Raw genomic sequence first — 23,086 nt, forward strand, 5'->3', positions numbered from 1 at the left:
TAGTTACATGGTATTGCCAGACAGAGAGGAGATTGAAGGAACCTTGAGGTTGATACATTTGCAGCATATTTTCTTTTTTCTTGCCAATGTACGTTATTCCCTGAAAATGTTGGTGTTTTATGTCTTTTTTCTGTACAAGCTTTCTTCATGTATTACAGTTGTCTGGTGTGTACATACAATGAGAAAGTATAGTGTGTGCCATGGCTGACATCAATACTAGTACTAGTACTATTCAGCTGCCTGAATGTATGTAAGCAACTGGACCACATTACAGAGTGGGTGACTATCACACTTTCAGAGTACGCGTCATTTGACAAGCTGTCTTTGCATTTTGACTGCCTTTGTCTCCGCAATGATAAAGGAACCTTTGGTTTTGATGACAATGAGTAATTCATTGATAGATTTATTTACATTTGAAACGGGAGTTAATTATTTTGAATGAGTAGTATTATACTATAAAGGATCTTTTGGAAGGCGCATCGAGTGATGTGCTGAATGTATCATGTGGTGCGAGGTTTGTACTTAAAGTTTAGACAATTGTAAGTTTGTTTCAGTAAAAAATGTTTTTCAACATACTATACTAGGACTTTTTCAAAATGTTATGACATGTGACTTTTTTTTAAAAAACTTACTCTTAATTGTCATATTGACACAGTTTAATGTAGAGACTTGCAGTACTCTGCTCAGGGACTGCTTCTGCTTTTGCTCTGCCGTCCCTGCGTTTTGAGACTACTACTCTACCTCTGAGCCACAAGACTTTTCATTACATATTTGCTACTACTATGCTGTGACTTTTTATGACTTTTTTCAACATACTATCCTATGATTTTTTTGACATATTATACTATGACTTTTTATGGCTTTTTTTCGACATGCTATTCTATGACTTTATATGACTCTTTTTTTTTTGGCACATACTATCCAATGAGTTTTTTTTCAAGATGCCGTTTTTATGACATACTATATTGTGACTTTTTTTTTACATACTTTACTTTTTTCAACATACTATGCTGACCTCTTTATGACATTTTTACAACATACTATACTTTGGCATTTTATGATTTTTTTTGACACACTATTCGATGAGTTTTTTTTACTTTTTTCTACATATTATTCCTTGACTTTTTATTTTTTTTTTCAATTCAATTCAATTTTATTAATAGTATCAATTTGTATCAAAAGTTATAGTACAGTACGTCATGAAAACGTAATTTAAAAACTCATAATCTATGACAATCTATTCATACTGTATTTTGACTTTGTTCGACATTCTATCCAATGACCTTTTACGACAAACTACACTGTGACTTTTTATGACTTTATTTCAACACACTATTCTATGACTGTTTATGACTTTGACATACTATACCATTTTTATTTCTTTTTTGGACATACTATTCCATGACTTCACGTGACTTTTTTTCTCGCAAATACTATACCATTACAATTTTATGACATACTATAGTGTGACTTTTTCATGACTTTTTTCAAAACACTTTACTTTTTCACGACATACATACTACACAACATATTATCCAATTAACTTTTTCAACATACTATACTATGCCTTTTTTATGACATTTTTATGACAGACTATACTATGGCATTTTATGACTTTTTTCAACATGCTATTCTTTGACTTTTTAAGACTTCGTTTGACATACTATAGAGTTATTTCTTTACGACATACTAAACAGTTACACTTAGTTTTTTTTTACATACTATACTATGCATTTATTTTTAAACTTTTAACATACTTTACTAGAACTTTTTTCAACATACTAATCTATGACTTTTTTTGACATACTATACTGTGCCTTTTTTATCAGTTCTTCTGGACACACTATCCTATGTCATTTTTGTGACATACTGTACCATGACTTTTTTGACTCATTCTATCACCTTTTTTTCCTTTTTTTAAACACTACACTACTTTTTTTTAGGACATCCTATGCTGTGACTTTTTAGGACTTTTTTTCAACATACTATCCAATTACTTTTTTCGACATACTATACTATGACTTTTTATGACTTTTTTTGACATACTATAATGTGAGTCTTTATGACTTTTTTGACATATTACACTAATTCTTTTTTACAACATGACTTTTTACGACATACTTTACTGTTCCTTTTTATGACTTTTTTTACATACTACACCATGACTTTTCTATGACATACTACAATGTGACTTTTTTGACATGCTATACTAATTATTTTTTACAACATGCTATACTATGACTTTTTAATGATTTTTTCAATATAATATACTATGACTTTTCATTACTTTTTTCGACATACTATACAATTTTTTTTAACCTTTTAAACTGCAAGTGCACCAACTAAACCAGTACAAATCCCTACATAGACAGATGGGAAGTAGTGTTTAAAATGTGTGGATGATTGACAGTGTAGTGTGCTGAGTGTTTAGACATGGGCTCCTTTTTGACACAACCACACAATTATTACAATTGTGTATTCCAACAAGACAGTGGAGGTAGTTTGAGGATGCTGCCAGGAGACAAAAGAGAGCGAGATACAGTCCAGAAAAGAACAACAGAAACACAAATGACAGATTACAGATTACACTAAATGGATGTAGAGTGTGACATTGCAACATTAAAGCAAACCTTGTTGTTACAACAGTATATATATTGAAGATGATGGCTCCTCTGTTTTGGTCTTCACATTTCTTCTTTTTACCTTATTCAGTACCCATTACCGTCTCACCTTGCTACATGGCACGCTGACATGATGAGCTCCTTTGTACACTTTTTACTAATGGGAATGCTTTTGTCCTGTTTTTTTCCTTTTCCTTTACGTTCTCTTGGCCGCAGGTGGCTTCTTTCTTCAGTGATAAGGCAGGGGATGTTATCTTTTTTGTCATTATAAGAAAACTTCATAAAAACACCAAAATCGTCAAGGAATTTTTCCTAACAATAAATATTATCTGTGCAGTTAAAGCAAAGCAATCTATTAATCTGTCTTTTGGTCTATACAACATCAGAAAAAAAGTGAAGAGTGCCCATTAGCATGTCCTAGAGCACACGGTGATGTCCAAAAATGGCCAAAAAAAGTAAATATTGACTATAATGACAGACCAAGAGAAGCAAAGCATTCCCACACTTTTTTGCTTTAAAGGCCCAATGTGTCTCCCATCTAGCTTTGAAATCATATATTGCAATCAACTCTCTTGCACCACGAAGTTCAAATCATGTATTACAGCTACGGTAGTCTTCACACTTTAAAACGCCAGTCTTTTTCTTTTTCTGGATGAAGAAGAAGACTCCTGTTCCTAAAACTTGGATTTTGAATATGTGCATGAGGCGGAGTGGCGGGAATTTTCCCAGTGAGCCAACAGTGTTTCAAGCTTCGGGAAGCTGCGATACATTAGCAGCATTAGTGACAGCAAAACGCGAAAGGCGGAGCAGTATATCCTGTATGTAAAGTATTGCAAGATGGCGCATAACTATGGAGCATCTACCCCAGTTTATGCAAGCGCAAATGTGAAATTTCAAGCCAATGGGGATATTTGAAATTTATGATGGTGACAGCTACACCTAACAACTAATGAATTGTATGACGTAGAGTCTTGTGTGAGGTGTCAATGAACTCAGCACAGAGTTCCCTTCTCATTGGTGACAATTTGTAGTGTCTGAGTGCAGTGCAAATGCACGGTCGCAAGGAGCGGCGACCGCCAGTAACCTTGACACGCGCAGAGACGTGAGGGCCCGTCCAACGCTGCTTGTTCTGTTTCTGATAAGTGTGTTTATCTGTTTTTTTTCTTTTCTCTTGTCAAATATTGGACACTTGGATACTGGATTATACTCTAAGTACTAAAATGAAACAATCTATCTTTTGTTAAACTGCTCACAACACATATTACATTAGACGTTGAATTGTTTTAAGGTGTTACACGTGATAGGTTAGAAATAGCCATAGGCCTCCATTGTTGTCCAGAAGTGTTAAAATCAAATCAATGAGCCACTCTGTTGCACAATGTACACATCGTCCTGCTGCTGTAAAAACTCCCTAGAGCACTAAAATCCACTCAATGCCCATTTTTATGCTGATGGAATGTATTTCTTGTCAAGCTCTTACAGATTTGATTTTGTTCTAGATGACTCTTTTTAATTGGAATGCCACATCAGCAACTTTTGTAAAAGAAAAAGGAGAAAAAGGTTGCTTTTCCTTCTTAGATTAAAAAAAAAGGTTTCTTTCAGCCTTCACTGGCAAATAAATCATCTGCACTTTGTGTGGAACTGACAGTAACCATGACCTGAAATCACACTCTTCTTCTTACCCACGACAGAAAGTCGTAACCCCCCCCCATCTCTCCATGGTCAAAAAAATAACCTGACAACTATTTTTGCACCTTGTGGCTGAATGTTGGTACAGTCTGTCTGGATACTAGGTGTGAAAACTGTCTGGTACATCTTTTCACCCGCTTTCATCCACATTTTCACTCTTCCTATTGCTTTTTTTCTCCCCTTTTCACTTTGAAATCCACATAATTCCAAGCAGCTCAAGGCTAAAAATCTTGTGACGGTTGTGACAACAACATAGTTAAATATATATTATAGTAGAAATAATTGGGGAGTTTTAGGGCAAGCGGCTGAATCCAGATGTGTCTTCTCATTTTAAATGACCTTATCTTGTCTAAACACAAAACATCTTGACAACACATTAAGATAAGTTGTCATTTTGTGGCTAGAGAATGAGATGTAATATTCCTCTACACAAAGCAAAAGGGCGTTAGAGGAAAGAGGCTCTCTGACGTACTTTGGAGACACACAGGTGTAAAGAGGCAATATGCGAAAAACAAACATGTCTGCCTTCTTGTCTACTTGTAATCCAGGAGCAGTCTTCATCCTGAGATCAGTTTGAGTAAAAACAAGGGACAGGACAACAAGCGTAATATCCTACTGATCCGGTAAGACAAGACAGACGATGATATTTGATGAAGCAAAGATTTTCTTGACATATGGACTTTCTTCTATATAGAAACACACACTGCATCATGTTCTACGCATTCCAGTGTTGCTAAGATATTCTATATGCAACTGAATTTCTCTCTCTCTCTCACACACACACACACACACACACACACCACACACACAGACGGGCACTGTTACTACTGTTATTACTTTTTTTCCAGGTCCGGTCTTTTGTGTTCTGTCTTTGAGTTCCTGGAAGAATGCATGCTCTGTATGTGTCTGTGCTGCTCTGTTTTCTTCTCCTCGGCTTCCTGCCTCCTGCAGGTATGTCAGTAGCTCATACAACAATTACATATTAGGCGACTTGATATTGTGATACACAGCAATTCTGAAATGATGGACCAGGTGTGAAATAATGGTCACACACTCTTTCTGCCACTGTCTTCTTTGACAGGAGCAGAGGAGAGCGATGCAGCCGGCAGGACGGGGGGGAGAGAGAAACGAAGCCTACCCCACTGGAGTATTTGGTCGTCAGACTTTTTTGGGTGGTTGGAGGAGCTGCAAGCCCAGGCAGCTCACGACGGGATGCAAGATCTGGCTCGTACCTTCTGGGCTCACTTCCCTATCGGTAGCCAGCTGGGCTACGATAGTCCCGAGTCTGACCCTCAACTTGAGGAGTGAGGCAGAGCAAAGACGAGAGATTTAAGAGTCTGAGGGAGAGTAGAAGTGCATTTCTTTAAGTAGGTGTACCTAATAAACTGGCAACACTATTTTGCAGTATTATAATACTGCAATATTTTTATTTTGAATGCAGGCCTTTTTTATGTAATGGAGGATTTTTACATTGTTGTATTGGCACTTATAAATATTTAAAGTATCTGAATACTTGGTGTTACTTTGGAGTATCGGAGAATCCAAAAGTAATTCTAATTATTTTCCTGTATCACACTTCTAAAACATGTCATTAGTTAAAAATCTTGTTCAACAATGATAAAAAAAAGTTGAAGTTGAAATTTTCACATCTGCACACTTTTTAGGTAATAAAAGATTTTCATTGTACACTGATGAAGGAGTGAGGAGTGTTTGAGTCACTTTGAGAGGCATCTGAGATGACTGTATGCCAAAGAGTCAGGACACTTAATTCAATTTGATGCCGGTGACAACACTTAGTTTGTCAAATCAAGTGTGGGAAGAAAGATGGAAGCAGAGAGAAAGAGTCAGACAGAAGTGGAGGAACAAAAGGAGTACTTTGTGTTTACTTCAATTCTCTCAAAAACAATGCTTTGACTTATACAGCATAAAAGAATTAACTTATTCTGCTTTATATTTTTCCAAGAGTGCTCTGACACAGAGACGCTAATTTCATTGTTTATACCATGGCTTTGTTCTTCTAGCTCGGTACCGGAGATGTGGATGGACAAGATCAAACCGAATTTTAGGCTTTCAAGCTAAGATTTTTGGATTTTATAATCTGCTCATAAATCCAGACATCTGTTTTTGATGAGTATTTTTCTATTTCCCATCAGCAATGAAAATACATGCCTTAGGACAGTGAGCTTGTGATAAGACTCACTGTTGGTTGAAGCGAGGGACTCAGCCTGCTCCTTCTCTGAATACAAACACAGGGAAAATCATTTCTATACGCATGTCTGAGAGTGGAAACTTTCACTATGCTTTTCGGCACAAGGGTCACGACTCAAGACAGTTCAGATCAATCTACTTCAGAATGAGCTGACTGCTGATCTCTTCTCTTCAATGCCCTGTGTGCGTCTGCAGCTGAATTTTTCTTTTGTGGGAAAGCTGGAGAAATGCAGGTTCATAAAGAGGATGTATCCACTTTTGTCAGAGCCTGAACCATGAAAAAAGTAAAGCAAGAGTTCAAAAACGCTTTGTCTGTATTCTTCAGCCTTCAATCTCTTTTTGTCTTTTGTGTTGTCGCTCACTTCACATTCTTTCCAAATCCATCATGAGGGTAGTGCAGTCTGCCAATTTCTGAGTTTCCTGCATTCCAGCTCAGCTTTTGAGAGAAAGAGAGACTTTGTAGTTCCAAACCAAACACTTCCCCACTCTCTCTCACACACACACACACACACACACACACACACACACACCACACACACACACACACACACACACACACACACACACGTATCGTATTACAGGTTCAATTCCAGTCAAGTGAGAATATTTGAAAAGTAAACCTCCATAATGTAACACTTTATCATTGAATCTAGTATCAGTAAGGCTGTGCTTACTGTATGTACAGCTGCTTTGTAGGGATTCAATGCCATCTTCAAATATAACAGTGACACAGCAAGGATTAAAATGAGACTGTGTAACTTTTTTATAAACAATATAACAATCTTCCCTTTACAAAATGAAAAGTTGAATTCTAACGCATACTTTCTCAATTTAATTCACTCAGAATAGCCTTACTTGATCTGGTATAAATGCCACTTCTGAGATTTTTTGTGTAAAGTCAAAAAAGACTGCTGTAATAAATACCACGTAGACACCTTTAACATGCCTGAAAACAAAGTTTGTTATTTTGAATTACTGTGCAAAGTGTGTTGCAAGAAATTGCAATTCTTTGAACTCCTAAACATCTTTTGACAGAGCAAACCTGTATGACAAACCACTTTTAGGCACATAAAACTCAGCTTTTTCCTTCTTTCTCAATGCTGCTTTTGTCTATGGGAGATGGAAAAATACCTGGGACACACATGAAAATGCATTTAAGAGCAGAAAATCTCCCAGTTGCAGTCTTGTTTCTGTAGGGAAGGAGGTAAACGACTTTCCACCCCCAGAGGCCAGTTGCCATTTGGAAAGTCTGGGTTGCCGCCCACTCTTTTTCTCTGGTTAAGTGTAGTACTTTTTTTTTTTTGCACAGTAGTTGCTGTAAAAACTCTGAGCGGGTTCAGGATGACATCCCATCAGCTCTATTTGAGGTTAATGGGGTTGGCTGTATTACTGACAATCTTTGCTCTTAGAGGTAAGCTCTATAATTGTGCTTTACTTTCAAAAACTCACATTATTTAGGTCCAAACTACCTCAACAGCACAAGGCCAGATGGTGAAGGTCAGACTACAATCATCATCTGGCATTGTACTGTAGTGTGTGGGCTTTTATTTAATAGAACGTTCTTAAAAGAGAACTACTCGGGGAAAAATGACTCATTGTATACATGTCCGCTAATAGTAATTGGAACTATTTAGCAGAAATGTTTCTGAAAGCTATTTTCTCCAACTGTATCCTTCAACTTCTTACATCACAGTACAAACGTTTTGTGCTCAAGCTAAGATAAAGTCCACCTGAAGATATGGATTTGTGTGCATAATCTCAGGGTATACTGTACATGGTATTCAGAAGCAGCAGAGAAAGACGTCAGTTTCATGGTATAACTTTTTTTTTTTTTTTAACAGTTTCAATAAACTAAATAAATGCGACCCAGATTAAACGAGGGACTTGTGCTCACGAGTCAATTGCAATATAGTGGAACGTTTTCTGACTGAATTGGCTGTGCGCAGCGAGATACAGCACAACTCCTTAGTGCGCAATTTGTCTACATGAACATTTGGTGCACACTGTAGCTGCTGTGTTCCAGTGGGAGAGAAGAGCAGCAGGAAGTAACTGTAAACAGATTTACTTTGAAAGTGGCCAACAGATGGTTTCAATGGATGGTGTGTTGGCAACATTTCCTTTAACAACAGTCAATACCATTGACATTCACATATATAATGAAAACAGAGAACAAACTTATCCATGAAACTGGTTTAGTTAACGGAAATGTTAAGGGAAAAAGTGACGAGTATAAAACTACTGAGGCAAATCAAAAAAGCTGATGCAGCGCAAACAGAATAATCAGGAATAAAAACCATGAAGCTAGAGGTTGGATGAATCATCTACAGTATAAGTAGCATTAAAAATCCACTTCACATGTATTCTGCTTGCCTATAACTGGCAAAAACTTACATCTAACACTGAACTTAGTATTGTGACTGAAATGAATGCCATCTGATTCCGTTGTGTTACATCTACTTAAACAGATGTTTCCGGTGACAGCAGCTTGCACAAGATCTTAAGGAAAAGAGATGGTAACATTTTTACTCAACAGTATGATCATACAAATGTCAATTTCAGTAAAAAAAGAAAAGCTCTTTCATTCTTTTGCCCCATTGTGCTTCCATCCAGTGGCGAGAGCTGGAACTCCCCCCTCAAAATCCTCTGTTGCCGTCCCATCTTCCAAGGCTCAAGAGTTCCTTGCAAAACTAAGCAGAACCAAGAGGAATATTTGGGATCGCAGTAGACCAGACGTACAACAGTGGATAATGCAGTTCATGTACATGGGATTTGATGAGCAGGTGGGTTGTGATTTTTATTTTTTTTTAATATATTTTCTGCTAAAGTTGAAACACCTTGTTTTTTCGTATTATTATTTCAGTTATATCTCTGTGCTCTTCTCGTTGGTAAAAAATGTGTTGTCACATCCTAATCTGATCAAACTACACCCACACGATCTGATAAAGCGTTTAAAGGATTTAAACCTGGCTATAAAGATAGATCAAGCAAAAACGCAAATAAGAAACAAATACAAAACAAGCAATAAAATCTTTAGTAATCGGGATCTTTATACTTCTCAGATATGTGGATGACAAAAATGTGGAGTGACAAAGCTGGTGTAAACTGTAGTCTAATTTTTAAAAGAATCTTTTCAAAAGGCACAGTTATCCTCACAATGTTTCCATATGACTGAATGAATAACTACAAACGTGGAACATAATACATGGCAATACATAAATGACTCTCACGTACAAATATAATCCCACAGAGCCATTTTCAGTTTCTTTCGGGTCAGTGACTGTCATGTAGAATTCCCAAAGGGCCAACAATGAATGGAGGGAACAGATACAAGAGCAGAAATAAGAGAGCAGAGTGCCCAAAATAACCCCCTCACCGACATTGTTTTAGCCAGTGAAGCGGTAAATCTCACACAGCCCGATTCACGGAGCCTTTTTTATCTGTGCCAATGTTTCTTTCGCAAAAGGCCAAAGCCGGGAAAGCATTGGCCTTTCCAATGTTTGGCTTTCATGTGTATGTCTATTCGCCACAGCTGAGCCTGCTGACAGTCTCAGCGGACACCTTATCAGCTACCTCTGTGTCTAGAGATTTGTTGAGGCGGAGTTTTCTAACGAGTCACCTCTGTGGTGTTTTTTCCTCACTAGAGGCTGGAGACTGACCTGTCGTACTGGATGGACCATGCTCGCTCCACTGATCAAGGGCGTCAACACCACTACGATGAAAACGCCCCCATCGGCCCACGTGACTCTGGTTCTTACAGACACGGCGCTAATGTCAACTATGACTACTATTAACTGCGTCTGTTGGTTTTAAACCTGCAAATATCCAAATACCCCACAGCTGCCATGGCTTCTTTGTATTGATTGGTTACAACCACCAGTACTGAGTAAAACCCATTAAACACTTCTCACCATCCTCACATATTAGTTTTAGAACGGTAGCGCTGTTCAATGACAGCAAAAACACAACATGTGTGCTATTTACATTTTTATGAGTAATGTTTTGAGGCAGCTGATTTGTACGAAATATGTTAAAATCTGATTTCTCTCATCATTTGATTATTGTAAATAAAACTGTAGCTTCATATTAAAGGCCCCTGCATTTTACTTCTACTAAACAATTGTAGAAACGTGTCACGCACAACTCCTTAAGTCTCACTCTCTCTCTGTCTCTCACACACACACACACACACACACACACACACACAAAATATCGGAAACATTTTTAAAAAATAGCATCTTTATCTGATAATGCATATCCTGACATGAGATTTTTCACAAGGTGGAACACAATAATGTTCTGATGAACACCTTATGATGGTGTAACAGTCTTTCTAGAGGACTTGCCCAGTCCTGCAGTGAGCTGCATGAACAGAACGCCACTGATAAGACAAAACATCCAGTGGAAGTGTAGAGAAAAGTCAGGTAGCTCACCTCTGCAGACAAAACACCATGAAACTGGTTAAATAAACACAAAGCACTAATGGACAGTGCGAGATGTTTGCAAGATTCTTATGTCTGCAATTTAAAACAAAAATCACAAATTCACAAAAAAATCTGTTTTTGGATCCAAGCTTGTCCATCCAACACGCAAGCTCCTGTGTGGAAAGCCCTTATCCCGCAGTGCGGCTCCAACGCAAGGCAACACAACAGTTTTTAAAGAGAAAGTTTTTCTCTACTTCTCAAAAAAGAAAAAAAAAAATTAAACAATATACTTTAGAAAATTGTTGCTCTTCAAGGGTCTTGTGAGGGGTCTTAAATCCTTCGGTGTTTTGGGAGTCTGTGGTGGGAATCCCGACCTCAGTTGTGTCTGGGTCGTCCTTTCTTCATGCGGGCGGCTTTAGGTTTGGGGATGTACTGGTTGTTGGCCTGGTGCTCGAGTTCCCTGCTGAAGTACTGGATAGTTTTGTTCAAGCCTTCCTCCAGGGGCACCTGTCCACAAAAGACACAACACATACAACATAAAGATACTGCCACTGAGTGGCACTATGTATACTATACGCTATGTTACTATATTGGTCGGATAATATGTCAGCTATTGTCTGCAAAACATCTTTTTAAGACAGTTAGCGACACTTAGCCTGTGTAGCCACTTGGATCAGCGTGGTATCAATGTGCTCCTCGTGTGAATAGACAGGCAGACAAGCGCTCTGTGAGTAAACGAGGCATGGTAACCATGGGGCTTCAGTGCACTACAGTATCCCTTTAACTGAATGACATTAGAAGACTGTGGTATCATATTTCCCTAATCACAGGTTGGGTGATGACAAATAGTGGCAATCCTAAACCACAGTTATTGTTTATAGCTAAAGTTAGCTGAATTAGGACAGTGTTAACTTTATAGCCTAATTTAAGTCAGAACTATATGTAACATAACCCGATACATCCAGTCTTGAGCCCGTGCTCTGCCATGCAAAACGGTTTTCTTAGAAAACAGCACTGCGTGTCACAAAGGAAAAAATTAAAAACAATTGAAATCTAGCAGCACGCGGGCGTGTGCGTGAGAGGACAGTACAACAGTACAACAGTATGATACGGTATATATGATATTGCACCCACTTGTCACTCCGTCTGTCACATTGCACGCCTCCCTACCTGCCCGCTCACTTCTCATTGAATTGAATTACTGGGTGCGTCGATCGCTCCCCGACTGGAAAAAACTCTTAATGGCAGGGTTTGACACATTTTCCAATATACACTTTTTTATATATCGTTTGAAATGGTTTTTACACCCAGACAACAATATATAACATGTGGGTTCTGAAAAAGGAGCAAAAAAGATCCGTCCGTCTGTAGCTGCTTTAATTCTGTAGTGTATTTTTAGGAATTTATTACAGTAAAATAAGTTAAATCAAAATACTGTGTTTAGCTATTTAATTATTCGACTTTGACTACTAGGCCACATACTGATATAAAAAGACTGCTGTAATATTGACTTTAATATTAATGTTGTTAACACACCACTATGAGCTCTATTACACATCAGTCATTATGAATCTAAAGTGCATTTATTAGCAGTTAGAGAATCAGAAGCTTCAAATGTGCATTCTGTTGATGAGACACCGATCAGTTGTAACTACTAGTTGATCAGATCTGCAGCATTGATACACCACACAGGCCCAAAGGTCTGTCTACAGAAGGTTTGCAGGACAGTGTGTGTGTCATGTGTCACATACCACCGGCTCCCAGCCCAGCATCATCTTGGCTTTTCGGATGTCAGGTCTTCTCCTCTGTGGGTCGTCCTGTGCCTCTGGAAGGAACTGGATCTGACTTTGGCTCACTGTGTGTGTGTGTGTGTGTGTGTGTGTGTGTGTGTGTGTGTGTGTGTGTGTGTGTGTTAATGGAAAGATACAAGTGTACACAGAGGATATGTTATTATTGGACTTACTTTTCGTTTGGTTGATGATAATATAACATAAACAGTAGGAGAGGGTGGGTCAAGGCACATTGATGCTTCTGTGTGTTGTGGTGGCTTCATGCATAGGTGCAGTAACTCCGCCAGATGTATTTCTAGAGCTGCACCTCTTCAAAAAGGTACACATTCTGGCTTTGGATCACCACAACTGTGATTGGGCTGCTTGCTTTTCCTCCTTTGTGTTTCTGATCGGTCGGTAGAGATTATTCATGTTAATAATAATAAAAAAAGGCTTGTTAGTCTCTTCACTTTATATATATTATATATAAAATATTATTTAAAAATAGATTTTTTTATCTTGCAAAGCCCTTTCCAACACAAACTTTGTCTTTGCCTCCATTGTTGCTCTCTCGCACAGTGAATGGGAGAAAGTAAATATGATTACTTTGTGTAAACAGGCAACGAATAATTTAAGAAGCATCCTTTGCTGCAGCAATATGGGGGTTAAATTCTACACTATGAAATAGATCAGTTTCTATTAGAGCCAGATCGATATATCGGCGGGCCGATATTAAGCATTTTCCAAACTATCGGAATTGGCATTTATAATTGCTGATAAATTAATATTTCGAAAATAAAATATAAACAGACGAAACACACTTCAACCATGTGATGAGTGTTGGCGTTGCATATTCTGTCCACCAGAGGGCGCTCTACAACGTCCCTGTTGGCAACTTTGATTTTTGACGTTTTTTGTCGAAGGACTTTAAGTTTCATATTTCACGTTTGTATTTTTATACGTTTTATGTATGAGAACGTTAATATATTTTTATGTTCCTATATTATTTTTAAACTACATTATTTTAGTGAGGACTCATAAATAACTACAAATAACTAATGTTAGGGAAATCTGTTTGTTTTGTTACGCGTTTCTGGATATATTTTTTTTAATCTATATAGGCCGATATATCGAAATATTGGATTTTGAAATCACTAAATATTTCTATCGATATCAGCCTAAAAAATCTTTTATAGGTCAGGCTGTAGTTTCTATGCCAGAACCACCATGACACAGAAGCATAACTGCACCTTAAGGAAGAATGGGTAAGAGAGAAGGATATTAAAAGGCTCCCTGACATTTTCATATTTCTAAATTGTTGGAGTAATTTCCTGACAAAGTTGACAAGCCAGAATGTTTGCCAACATTTTTAAATAACTTAATTTTGTGTTCAAAGATAAAAAAAAAAAAGTTAGTTAGCTAGACTAACTTACTGCATTAACTTAAGAGTTTTTTTAGTTTAGTGTGCTGTTCATTCAACGAATTACATAAAATCCCACCGTCAGAAACATGCAGACTCTCACTCACTCTCTTCTTAATCGTCTCGACAGGCTACACCAGACGGATAGACATATTGCAGAGGGATGTTTGCAACGTGTCCCAGCATTGGCCTCTAACAGGTGAGGGCGCCAGGGAGCGCGCAACTTTCAGCCCAGACACAAAGAATATATTCATGCTACAACAAGATAAAAGTCCCCTTAGAGAATTAACGGACACCAGTGCACCCCGGCACGGTGCTGGTGCAGTGAGGTGAGGTGGGGCAGCAGATGCTGGTGAACACCACACCCCCAAAACACCTTGAAACTGCCCTTCAAACGGCAGACCTCAGCAACACGTCTAACCGTCCTGCCGTGCTCTACGGCCGGCGTGAGGCGGTGCAACTCCTCTGACAGTTGCGTCACCAGAAGACTGTATAAAAGTGAGCGAGTGAGAGAGAGAGTGTGTGTTGGGTTAATCCTTGTTTTACGTGTGGTCTGATAAACAATAAATTCATCAAATTCAGAGCCATATCACTGCTTTCCAAGATGCTGTAGTTGCAATCAGGTTGCCATGGTTATGGATTACGTCTTATTATTATCCATTTTGATATAATAAAGACAACAGAGATTGATTGTTGTGATGTAACACTGGCTGGGAGAGGTCTTTAAAAAAAGAATGACAACTCTCTTTATCGATCGGACGCCTTACCGACTAGACTTTTGATGAGACGAGCAAACTCCAATATGGTGTGTTCCTCTGGGTTACCCTGCAAACAGATTTCATAAACTTTCATCACATCAGTGTTGACATGAGGCAGACACATCAACTGACTTATTGGTAAATTGTCTGTCTATGCAGAATTCATTTTCAATTTCAATTTGTGAAATGCGGCTGGGTAAGATGAGCTCACCAGATTGACTGGACTGCTGATGTTACTGTTCATCAACAACACCAGGCCGTTGACCAGATCGCTGTAGAAAGATAATAAACAATAATTAATAAACATTAAAATGGATTCCCTTCTTTTAACATTCACTCTGTGGCTTTGCTTTGTATGAGGGACATTCCATAAGCACGAACTTTCCATGCAGACGTTTGATTATGAGAATATTGTGTTGTACCTGTAACATAATACATTTCGCATAGTTTCTCAGTGAACTAGACTCATAATTGTTTCAATATCACTTTTCTAATCAGCTTTATCCTGATAGTGGAACAAATTATTCCAAGGCCACATGAGACACGTAATGTCTTTATTTCTCATTTCCTTCCGCAGGTCATGCACAACAAGTCTTCTTTGAGTGTTGCTATTAATAAAAAATACATTATGTAAACTGGTAAAAGTTAGAATTTTCTTTTGTTTCTTGGAATTGTGCCTCTCCATTTGTGCATGAATAGGTCCTGAGCATCTGTGTGTATTTCAGAGCTGTGTGTATTTATTGCTAACAAAACAGAGTGTAAATTGTAATTTACCCACTGAGGATCAATAAACAGTATACATTATTATTATTATATTATTATTATTATAATATATTATTATGCATGCAACTATATAACATCAGGCTTATGCTATGTTCACACTGTGAGGGACAAAATAACAGACTACAGTCAATTTCAATAGAAACTGGTGACTTGAAGCCACACACTAATGCCTGACACTCCAATGACGCAGTAAAGCATCAACCAGTTATATCTTTTGTTTTACAATTTCCGGTCCCCTTCTCTCCCCACAATTCTACAGTTAGCCAGTTCCCAGTTCCAGTTAACCCTACCCATTTTATTTTTTGAGTGACGCTACAAAAAAAAAATGCAGTTTGCCACGAGTGGCAGTTATAACAGAAGTACCAGGTATGTAAGATAAATGCACAATGGCTACCTGTGGTACTGTAATATTTAGCTCAGTTAACTGAAGCTATCGCTATGATGCTTTCTGTGTATTGCGGTGCACATGGGACATAGGACATGTTAACATGGGACATGTTTTCGCTAATTAAGTGCTCTCAAGTGATGATCCATGTTTGCAGACGCAGACAAGCCCATGACGACACACATGACTACGTCAACGAGCGCTTGAGCAACACTTTAATGGCAACCTTGAGACAATATAGCTCGCCACGATTGGCCATTTTGTAGATCTGTCACTTGTACTGTCAACAAAGTGTTACATGACACCACAAAACAATATAAACCAGAACCAGATTTATGTAATAAAAACTACGATAAAATTAATATTTTTCTGATGATACATTTACCATGTTATTATAACCTAGTGGGAAATCTTACCACATTTTGCCCACACAGTTACACACAGAATATATTAGCACAATTCTGTCAACATGCATTAGACTTTGACATTAGAAGGCACATGTGAACAGAAATAATGATATGGCGGGCTGCTTTACCTATCTCAGGTTGGGGAATAGTCAAAGCAGGTTAACTATAAAATTCTAATCCCCAACACTGCACAATATCCACATCAGGAAGATCTACTTCCTCCAAATGTCAAATTTGAATTCATGCATATATGCACATGCTTATACACTGAGATATGTATTTTGTCCTTACCACTTACATCAATAAGTATTGACTAAATATTCAAAACACATCTCAGTTTAATGAAATACATTTCAACAAACTACAGCTTCTCAAATGACTGTGTAGTTAAACCAACACCTATCTATGAAACAATTTTTTAACAAAAACAATTCATAAATGTAGAATTTATTTGCAGGGCTGTTAAAAATGGATTACAATAGGTAGATTTTAGGGGGATGAGGTTGTGGAAGGCTTCGTAGGTGATAAGGAGCATTTTAAACTGTAAATCTTTGTGGAATAGTGATTTATGTAAGACTATTTTTTAATACCTCTTCATTCAGAGGGGATAGTTAAAAATACTGATTTATTTTTATACAATTGTTCCGATTGTCGCACATGATCTGATCTGTAATATTGTCAGCTTGTCTGTCTGAAGATTTTGTAGGATCTGAATTCATCAACATTTCAGAGGTTAGTGGGGTAAAAAGTGCCCTGAGGAATTTTCTGTAAATGAACTAAAGTTCGGTTTGCATTCAGTCTTTCCTCACTCAAACTATGCGTGTATCCTTTAGGTCTAATGTAATCTAAACCCAAGTAGTTCTAACATAAAGTTTTAGAAATCGAGTCACTTCAGCTTTACTCAGAGTTTACTTGAAGACCTTGGCTTTTCACTATTTACACAATGCAAACGTCATACAGGGCGGCGGGTGAATGCTTTGAAGAGATATGAGTGCTTCAAATGCTCCGTGTCTCTGATCTCTCTTCTTCAAACTGATCAAATTAACTAGCCACATTCACATATTGCTTCCAGGCAGAGAACCATGCACATGTTGGTGTTTCATGATAAACTTCAAAGTCCAACTTAATTCAGTCCTGCACCTTATTCCAAATTCATGAGTCCATGTAAGCATCAGCATCCACATATACCTTTGATATGCTTTAAACACCAAAAGAAATACCGTCTGTCTCTGTAGAAAAACGCCATTATTTAATTAATAAAATGAAATACAGGTAATAACTAACACTTAATATGATGTATGATGGCATGGCATTGCTATAATTTATGTTATGTAATATTATGATTATTTATAATAGCATACATGTATTGCTCTAGTGTTTCCTAATTGGTGGGTAGACCACAAAAAAAAAAAATTCTTGTGAGAAATAATTCAGTACAGATTGAAGAAAAGAATGATGGATTTCAAGGACAAAACAAAACAGGTTTAATTTAGCAATCTTACCTTACATACTGAAAGGCTCTTGTTTGGGAACCAGAACCATACACCTAGAACAACAATTGTTACCATGTGTAAAACAATAGATTTCTACTCAGCAGGCTTAAAATATTAGCACACTGTAAGTTTATTTTACATCATTAGCTACTTCATTATTTTTAGCCTGATTATGTTAAAATTATTAGAACTCAAAGAGTTCAATGCAATTTCCACTTTCTATTCCCCCTCTTAAAATCTTATTTTCAGTTTTGTGCTTCAAAATCTGTTGCTATAAGACCATATATAAAATATTTTATATAACTGCATCCTGATTAGAAGGATTACACTGAAGTGTCTGAATATTTTCAGTTAAAATCATGTCATGCTTGCCAAACAAGACCGCCAGGTATCATTATTACACTGAGGCTCATTAAGTTTGGACATCCTCACACTGCTAGTACTGAAAAAAAACAAGCCAAATAGTATGAGTAAAAATCTTAATATGCATACATACAGTGAGAGGTTCTCCCTGTAAAGCCTGCAGGATGAAGTTGCTGACAACGCGTCCATCGTTCATGTGCATTCGGGAGCCAAACGTGTTGAAGATTCTCGCTACCCTCACCTCTACTCCTTCCTGTGAGCAAAGAAACAAGAAAGTAGGTAACGCATAAGTCTTTTATGAACTTTGTTGTTCCTTAGTTTTAATGCCATCTTTACTTTGATTACTTGTTTTATTATACTGCATTTTTGTAGTTTATAAACTGTATTGTTTTTTTATTGAAGGGAACACAAAGCCAAATATAAATGTACTAATTTGTGCCCTTGAAATAATATGTATGTACTGTACACGTATGCATAAACTAATAACTTATGCCAACAAAATGGCAGCCAGTAGCCAGTAGCGACAACAATAAATTAACTATTAAAAGTCAAGATAAAAGAGTTGATTTTAACAGTGTCCCATGCTGCAACATAGCATGGAGACCCCGTCACGATCCAATGTTAGTCTGAATTACCTACTGCCTGCCATCGGAATATACCGGCCCCTGCAACAGGCTTCATTTGGTTAGAGAAACATGTCACATGTTATTACAGCAGATGCTTAAAATAACAAAGCTGCACATGTGCGATTCAGTACAGGATTTCTTTATCATGTGTAGAGGAACATAAAACAAGGCTGTGAACACTTGTCAATCACCCATTTGAGGAGAAAAAAAAAAAAATGTTTTGTTTCATTTATTTCATACCTCATCATTGTATCCATCATAAAACAACAATTTCAAAAGGTACAATGATCATATGCAGGCCACGTGAAATGGGGAACCCAAAATAACCTACTAAAAGCTTTTTTGAGGGGGCCTGATAACAATACACATACAATAGATAATAAAAACCAAAAAATTCAATTACCATAGACACAAAATAGACATATGCAGATACATTTAATTGTTAAAATGTATCTGCATATGGCTAATTAAGTTTCTGTAAAATCTGTAGTTTTGTTAAAGTGGCTGGGAAAAGTTGACAGTTAGCTCCATATTAAAGTCTCTAGACTAGACTTAGATAGACTTAGTTTAGACTTAGATCTCTTTTGATCATTTGGGACATACCAAGCGGAAATTGAAGTTCCAGCAGCAGGGTTTAGCAAGAACAAAGAAATAAACAATAGATAAAAAGACAGTTATAAAGGACACAAAATTCACAAAATACCAATAAACATTTATAACAACTATAAGAACATTGTCAAATAAACAAAAAGAAAAGACCAAAATTATTAAAGTGTCAGGTTAGTCCAGTGTAAAAATGATTATAAGTGACCAGGTGTGAATTTAAAGTCAGGTGTGCATGTTATGTAGTGTTGTATGTATGTATGTATGTATGTGGTATTGTCCCTTGACCTATTTACTCCTCCCCCTAGTGAGAGTTAATAAAAGTAGCAGCAGTGACCAAGTCACTGTAAATAGCTGGAAAAACACAATTTTGAGCAGCAAAGCATAAATGTTAAGAGTTTGACAAATGTTTGCCCGATTCATTAAAACACTTAGTAATAGAGCCTGCCCTTTACCTTAAACGTTTCTTTGCTTTCCAATTTTCTGGGCAAAACCATCTAGAATTTTAGCAGAAATCTGTTCTCTGACCGGATCACTAGATTCAAAAAGCTAATTATGTCGTAAGAACAGCAAGGTTATCTGTCCTTTTATGATTGTGGCCTGCAACATCCAATGTAAATCAGCACGTTTGGCTAACTTTGGGATATTATTTTGCCAAAGTCCCCTTTTTGATCAAAAGAAGTGGTCCCTACAGATGTAAATCTACATATTTGTCACATTTCAAGGGTAGAACAATAATTTGTGTCACATGCTGTCTTACCTATGAGCCAAGTGTTATAAAAATATTCTTTGCATGAGAAAGTACCAAGCCATTACACACTAGGTTCTCCTAACACACACTATTCAACAAAGAATGAATGAATAAGGCCAAGTACATGGATACTCACACTAATCCCAAAAATGAGACAAAATTTTTCCTTTTAAAAAAAAATTTAAAGGCCCTTTATAGTCGGCCTTCTGCATCAATTTACGCTCCCCCAAGGGGATTAAATCCTTTTTTTTGGGCCCAGAAAATAAAAAACAGGGAAAAATTTTGCGATTTTTCTCTTTAAAATGAATTGATTGGTCCCCCAAACCCCCAAAAAAAAATTTTAGTTTCGGGGAAAAACAAGGACCCCCCCGGGTGGGGCAACCCAAAGGAGGTTATTCTTGGAAGGTTTTGTGTAAATTTTAAAAAAATACCTACTTACTAGTAGTAATAAAATAAAAGTTAAAAAAGGTTCCCCAAACCAAAAGGGGGCCAAACAAATTCAAAAAACAACAAAGCCTTTTTTCTACTTCCTGTTGGTTTTGGGAACTTTGGGGTGCCCGTCAGTAGCAAGAAAAAAAAAAAACAATCAGTTTCGGGCCCACTCCCTGTTTCCTCCCCCGCTAGATTTTCACCCAAAAGGCTTTTACAGGGCAAGTTTAAAAAATGTTTTTTTCCCTAAACCTTCCCCAAAATTTAAATTTTTAAGTGTACCCTGTGGAGTTTTTCTTCCGAGGGAAAACCCGCAAATTTTCTGCTAATTTGACCCGAAAAGGCATAAAGTTGTTAAACCATCCCTTAGTAATGACAATGTAAAACTGCGTAAACCCGACCCCCCAGTGGCGTAGGAGAGGAAGTCAAAAGTTCCCAAAAGTATTTTTGCAGCGAAAAGGTCCCGGGAACAAGTAACCGTGGGCTCATGAACTTTTTATAAATGCAACAGCCGTGCTCTCCTGATCCCCTTTGGGGCCCGGTTTTCCCGGCTGGTTTTTACAAAAATTTTTTAAGGGAAAAAACAAAAGGGAAATTTTTTTTTGTGTGGAAAAAAAAAAAAAAATTTTTGGAAAAAATTGGAAATTTAAAAGAGAACGACAAACCCAATAATGTGAACTTTACCGGAAAAAAATAAAAAAAAAGTTGGATTAACAACTTTTAGGCTTTTTGCACATCTACTTTCGTTTAGATTTGCTGGTTCTCTTTTTGGGAAGGGGTCACCCGGCCCCGGGCCCGGGACTTTAAAGACATTTTTTTAAAATGTTTAGAGGCTAAAAACATGTTTTTTTTTGCCCTTTAAGCCCCTTTTTTGGGGACTAACCTGCCCTGGATAAAAAACGGTTTGGCCCCGCACCATTTTCTTTTGGGTTTTTTGGCTAATGACAGCAATCCAAATTCCAAAAACCGAGCTACATGTTGAAAATTTACCAGAATTCCTTTAAGAAGATTAACACCTATTTTGATTACCAATAAACCATTTTAAAGCTATTCAATGACAATGCCCTAAATTTTTTTCCAGAACTAAATCCTATTTTTTGCCAAAAACAGAAGGGCCTCCTTTTTGTCATTTTTACCCTATGCTTTGTGGTTTGCATCAAGGGCCCTTACGGGCTTTAAAATCCCCTAAAAAAACCCCCTTCCCTTTAAAGTCATTCATTTTCATGTACGGGGGCTCTCACATACTTACTGTCCATTTACCCCTCTGGACGCCCACTCTTAACCGGTAAAAAAAAAAAAAAGAGACAAAAAAAATGTGTTTTGTGAAGGAAAGCAAAAAAGTCAGTAAAGATTTTAAAGTACAAAAAAATTCGGACTCATCTGGACTTCTTTTTGGCAGTATGTTTAAATTGCATGACAACAAACATACGCCTTTTGATACTTTTTTAAAATGTTTTAATTTTTGATTAAATACTGGGCAATATATGAAAAAAAATGATATTTATACTGTGCACAAAAACTGCATTTGGAATTGAAAATGTTCATTCCAAATTTCTCCTATGTGATAAAAAAATTACAGGGGGGAGGACAAGCGGGGAAGATAATAAATTCACCTGCCTGAAGAAAGCAAGGGGTCATCATTCTGCCCCTCAAGGCTACATCACATTTCGAAAAAAGGTTGCGACTTATGCGTGTGAAAAGGGTTTCTAGCCTTCCCAAACTACAGTTGCGTTTTCATCCGTGTCTTTTCTGACTCAAATATAATATAATAATAATAAAAAAAAAATTTGAAGGCTTTGGGGAAATTTTAAAATAAAAAAAAAAGGTAAAAAATGTTTTCGGGGCTTGACCTTCCACACATCTTCAACCCCCCAGCAAAAATCATACTTCCCAATTTTCAAGTTTAGGGTTACCCCTTTCTGTCTGACAATTTCCCCTTCTGCCCCTGAAGTAGTCTGAATGATGGCCAAAAAGCGTTTTGGCAAAAAATTTATTTTACATAAATTTTGCCTTTTTTACTTTTGGGGGATAAAATGTCCCTTTTCAAACAATTTTGGTAAAGTTTTAAGTGTGCCAAAAATATTGAGTTTATGTATGGCCAAAAACTTTGATTTGGGCAGTGGCGTTAACCTTTGACCACCAAATTTGAACTTCACCCTTTTGGTCCAGTGGAGTTTTGCCCAATTTAAAAAGAAATTCCTTAAAGGGCATTCCTGAAGGGGTGTCCACAAAATGTGGGGACAACCCAAAGACGAAAATGTTGATGCACGGGGCAAAAAGACTAAAAAGTCTAAACATCACTATTTTTAAAAAATTTTCATGAAAAACCTTTATACAAATTTAAAAAGTACTGTTACCTT

At 37.2% G+C, this 23,086-nt stretch overlaps 2 protein-coding genes across 2 annotated transcripts in view; one reads left to right on the forward strand and one right to left on the reverse strand.

Annotated features, from left to right (window-relative positions):
- The first annotated feature begins 7,663 nt into the window (after positions 1–7,663).
- Positions 7,664–10,357, forward strand: ecrg4a (ECRG4 augurin precursor a). The gene is made up of 4 exons (XM_032529285.1): positions 7,664–7,929; positions 8,984–9,031; positions 9,129–9,298; positions 10,160–10,357. The coding sequence occupies exons 1-4, from the start codon at positions 7,860–7,862 to the stop codon at positions 10,307–10,309; spliced, it is 438 nt and encodes a 145-aa protein (XP_032385176.1). The 5' UTR covers positions 7,664–7,859; the 3' UTR covers positions 10,310–10,357.
- uxs1 (UDP-glucuronate decarboxylase 1) overlaps positions 9,546–23,086 on the reverse strand; it is a 33,716-nt gene continuing 20,175 nt past the window's right edge. The window contains 6 exon segments of the mRNA XM_032529279.1: positions 9,546–11,446; positions 12,691–12,794; positions 14,896–14,953; positions 15,098–15,158; positions 17,964–18,007; positions 18,451–18,574. The gene's annotated coding sequence lies outside the window, so the exon portion shown is untranslated.

The sequence above is a fragment of the Etheostoma spectabile genome, chromosome 11 (assembly GCF_008692095.1).
Source record: "Etheostoma spectabile isolate EspeVRDwgs_2016 chromosome 11, UIUC_Espe_1.0, whole genome shotgun sequence".
NCBI classification, from domain to species: Eukaryota; Metazoa; Chordata; class Actinopteri; order Perciformes; family Percidae; genus Etheostoma; species Etheostoma spectabile.